This window comes from Lactuca saligna, chromosome 2 (genome assembly GCF_052625555.1).
Source record: "Lactuca saligna cultivar CGN05327 chromosome 2, ASM5262555v1, whole genome shotgun sequence".
Lineage (NCBI taxonomy): Eukaryota > Viridiplantae > Streptophyta > Magnoliopsida > Asterales > Asteraceae > Lactuca > Lactuca saligna.
This window is the reverse complement of record NC_136418.1, coordinates 179,806,864-179,810,446: the sequence shown is the minus strand read 5'-3', so window position 1 is coordinate 179,810,446 and position 3,583 is coordinate 179,806,864. Positions and strand designations below refer to the sequence as shown.

The 3,583-nt window shown below is 35.8% G+C and overlaps 1 protein-coding gene across 1 annotated transcript; it reads left to right on the top strand.

Moving 5' to 3' along the window:
- Positions 1–203: 203 nt before the first annotated feature.
- Positions 204–3,242, top strand: HRS1 (Histidyl-tRNA synthetase 1). Its single transcript, XM_078977026.1, has 11 exons — positions 204–668; positions 915–1,010; positions 1,256–1,344; positions 1,458–1,587; positions 1,707–1,799; positions 1,888–1,962; positions 2,094–2,211; positions 2,300–2,442; positions 2,541–2,669; positions 2,758–2,921; positions 3,014–3,242. The coding sequence occupies exons 1-11, from the start codon at positions 291–293 to the stop codon at positions 3,150–3,152; spliced, it is 1,554 nt and encodes a 517-aa protein (XP_078833152.1). The 5' UTR covers positions 204–290; the 3' UTR covers positions 3,153–3,242.
- The last annotated feature ends 341 nt before the right edge of the window (positions 3,243–3,583 follow it).

The window sequence follows — 3,583 nt, the reverse complement described above, 5'->3', positions numbered from 1 at the left end:
TTAGAAGAGGCAAGTCAAGTGCTGCGCCACGCAGCACAAGCGCAGAGGTTTTGTAGTCTGAAGTCTTCCAAAAAACAAACTACTACGAGAGGGAAAGTGCTGCGCCGCGCAGCAATAAGTGGTTTGAAGAGATTTTTTAAAAAAAACAAACAGAACCTTAGTTGTTAAACCTCATTTTGCTTCCAAACAGAGGACCAAATTTGCAGTTTTCACTTTATGTTATTCGGGAAGAAGTCATTCAGTCATTGCCTTGGACTGAGAAGAAGCCATTGCCTATTTGCCGTTGCGCGATGGCTGCTGCAACTCCATCTCTCCTTATCCTCCACCCCCGCCTCATCCTATTCGCCACCACACTCCGCCCTACCCCCCTCATCTGCCACCAATTCTCCCTCCACTCTCCCCCTCTCAGCCGCCTCCCTGTTCGCTTCGCTCATAACAAACACCATTCCTTCTCCACCTCCCCATTAGCCACTGCTACCCCTTTGTCTGCCAACAATTCTAATGTCAATGAAACCACGCGTGCCGGTCGATCCGGTTCAATCTCCTCCCCACCACATCAGGTCGTCGATTACTCCCAAAAAGTAGACGTTAACCCGCCCAAAGGCACCAGAGATTTCCCTCCAGAGGAAATGCGCCTCCGCAATTGGCTTTTCCAGAACTTCAAAGAGGTTTTTATTCAATACACGTATTTCTGTTTTTCATCTGACATTGTTTAGTTGATGCTCGAGTAGATTATTTTGGTAAAGGTAAAGAAGGGTTTGGGATATTTGTTTGAACTTATTGATGATATAGTATCTAATTCAAACCTATTACTATCCCTCGTTTTGCATCTGCTCGGCATATGTCTCTGTACATGTATTCATATCTTTTAGAATGGGAACTATCGAGTATGCTAACTGGCTGTTGAATATTAGGTTTCACAATTGTTCGGATTTGAAGAAGTTGACTATCCAGTACTAGAATCAGAAGCTCTGTATATACGAAAAGCAGGGGAGGAAATAAGGGACCAGGTTTGGTAATTCTTTCATTCTTGTTGCAGTTACCTCTGGTTTAACATATTACTTTTCTAATTTTCACAAGAGATGAAATCTTTACAATAGGAATGTAATGATAGAAATTTGAAATGACATAAAGATTAGGAGCAAGTCAAGTGTATTATTATAATTTACAAGTAAAACCTAAAAAAGATTGATTTGTGTAATTGTGTTGAATGTTGATGGATGAAGGATGATCTCCCTCAACTTTTGTGATGCAGCTTTACTGTTTTGAAGATCGAGGAAATCGCAGAGTCGCATTGAGGCCTGAGCTTACTCCTTCTCTAGCAAGGCTTGTGATACAAAAAGGGTACTATACCACTATTGTTGTGGAGAATTTCAATCTGTTTAGAGTGTTTCATGGTTTAAATTTTAAACAATATAAGACATGTGTGTAGTTATTTATTGTTATTTTATGTATAGAAAATCTGTAGCCCTCCCAATAAAGTGGTTTGCTGTTGGACAATGTTGGCGTTATGAGAGAATGACTAGGGGAAGGCGTCGTGAACACTACCAATGGAACATGGATATAATTGGTGTCCCTGATGTAACTGTATGTTCTTCATAATCATTAACCTCAAATGGTATTTTAGGTTTCATTTGAATGTTCATATCCATCTTTCAATTTTGATGTCTAATAAGATCATCTGTTTGTTGTTTTCCTTGTAATAGGGAGAAGCTGAGCTTATCTCATCTATTGTTACATTTTTCAAACGGATTGGGATAACTCCAAAAGATGTTGGCTTCAAGATATCTAGCAGAAAGGTCTGAATACTGAGTATATATAATGCAAAAGATTTTATAGAGAAATTTATTTTAGTAAAGTTTCACCTTTTTAGTAAAACATGTGCAGGTTCTACAGGAAGTGCTGAGTTTCTATTCGGTTCCAGAATCTTTATTTGCCAAAGCTTGCATCATTATAGATAAGGTTAGTCATATGCCTATGTCAAAATCTAAATGCAACACTTTTTTTTTTTTTTTCCAGTTAATAAAATAAAATCTACCAGTGATGTTGGAATGCTTATGAATAAATAACAATGATTTGTACTGAAAAAAAAGATGGGGAAAATACCAATGGAGGAGATCAAGAAAGAGTTGGAGTTGGTTGAGTTATCAAAAGATGCGATTGAGGATCTACTTCAAGTTCTTACCATAAAGTCCTTGACAGAGTTGGAAGGTGTATTGTTATTTAATATTTATTTATTAGCATGAAAAGAAAAATAAAAAAAAGGTTGAAAAGTGAGAGATACATATGTTGTTGACAGAGAAACTTGGAGGCACAGGGGAAGCAGTGAGTGAGCTGAAACAACTATTCTCACTTGCTGAAAAGTTTGGTTATTCAGAATGGATTCAGTTTGATGCTTCTGTTGTTCGGGGTCTAGCTTACTATACTGGAATTGTATTCGAGGTCAGATATGTTTTCTCTCTCAATCTGGTTATGATTGATGAATAGTATGAAAATTGTTTGTTGGATTGGAATGCAAAGGGTAATATGGTAATTTTCAGGGATTTGATAGAGAAGGTAAGCTTCGAGCGATATGTGGTGGTGGGCGTTATGATCGTTTGCTTTCTACTTTTGGGGGTGATGATCTTCCTGCTTGTGGCTTTGGTTTTGGTGATGCTGTCATTATTGAAGTCAGTAGTTACTTCAACATTTCATTATGTTAACAAGTTTTTTTTTTTAAAAAAAAAAACTTTGAATAAACTATTATTATTATTATAGCTGTTGAAGGAGAGAGGACTGTTGCCAGAACTCCCACTTGAAATTGAGAACATTGTTTGTTCGTTGGATCCTAATCTTCAAGGTGCGGCTGCTATGGTTGCTACTGTTCTTAGGGGAAAGGGTCAGCGTGTGGATTTGGTGTTGGAAAACAAACCGCTTAAATGGTAAGAATAAGCACTTTACTTGTGATTTTTTTTGTATCTATTTGTATCATTTAATAGATTAAGCTCTTAATATGTATGTGTGTGTGTGTTAGGGTGTTCAAACGGGCAACAAGAATAAATGCACGCAGATTGATACTTGTGGGAAGTGCTGAGTGGGAAAAGGGAATGGTTGGTGTCAAAATCCTATCAACTGGGGAACAATATGAAGTTAATGTTGATGAACTACAATGAATTTAATGTATCAATTCATTCTTTCAATATATTAATGTTCTCGCTATTTTTTAAGAATTAAATATGTATAATAGAGACTTACTTTCATTCTTTTTACTGTTTATAGAAATATAGTTTTTTTTTTTTTTTTTTTTTCATAGGGCCTATCATAATTGCTGCAATTACCGGCTAGAAACTGAAAAAATGTCGTATCATTATTCATGTTGATGTTTCTGTGCATTATTATAGCGACATGAACTTTTTTTTTTTCATTATTCATGTTGATGTTTCTGTGCATTATTATAGTGACATGAACTTTTTTTTTTTTTTTTTTTAAATTATTGTTTATTTATAATTATATTTTCCAGTTTCTATTTATACTAGTTTATACCCAAGTGGAGTATAAATTTTTATTATAGATTAAGAATAGAAAATTAATACAGTTCGTCATT

Excerpts from the sequence above, each read along its gene's own strand:
- HRS1 (XM_078977026.1), top strand. The coding sequence starts at position 291 with ATGGCTGCTGCAACTCCATCTCTCCTTATCCTCCACCCCCGCCTCATC. Across the intron at positions 1,800-1,887 it reads TCAAGATATCTAGCAGAAAG|GTTCTACAGGAAGTGCTGAG; the intron begins GTCTGAATACTG and ends AAACATGTGCAG. Across the intron at positions 2,443-2,540 it reads ATACTGGAATTGTATTCGAG|GGATTTGATAGAGAAGGTAA; the intron begins GTCAGATATGTT and ends GGTAATTTTCAG.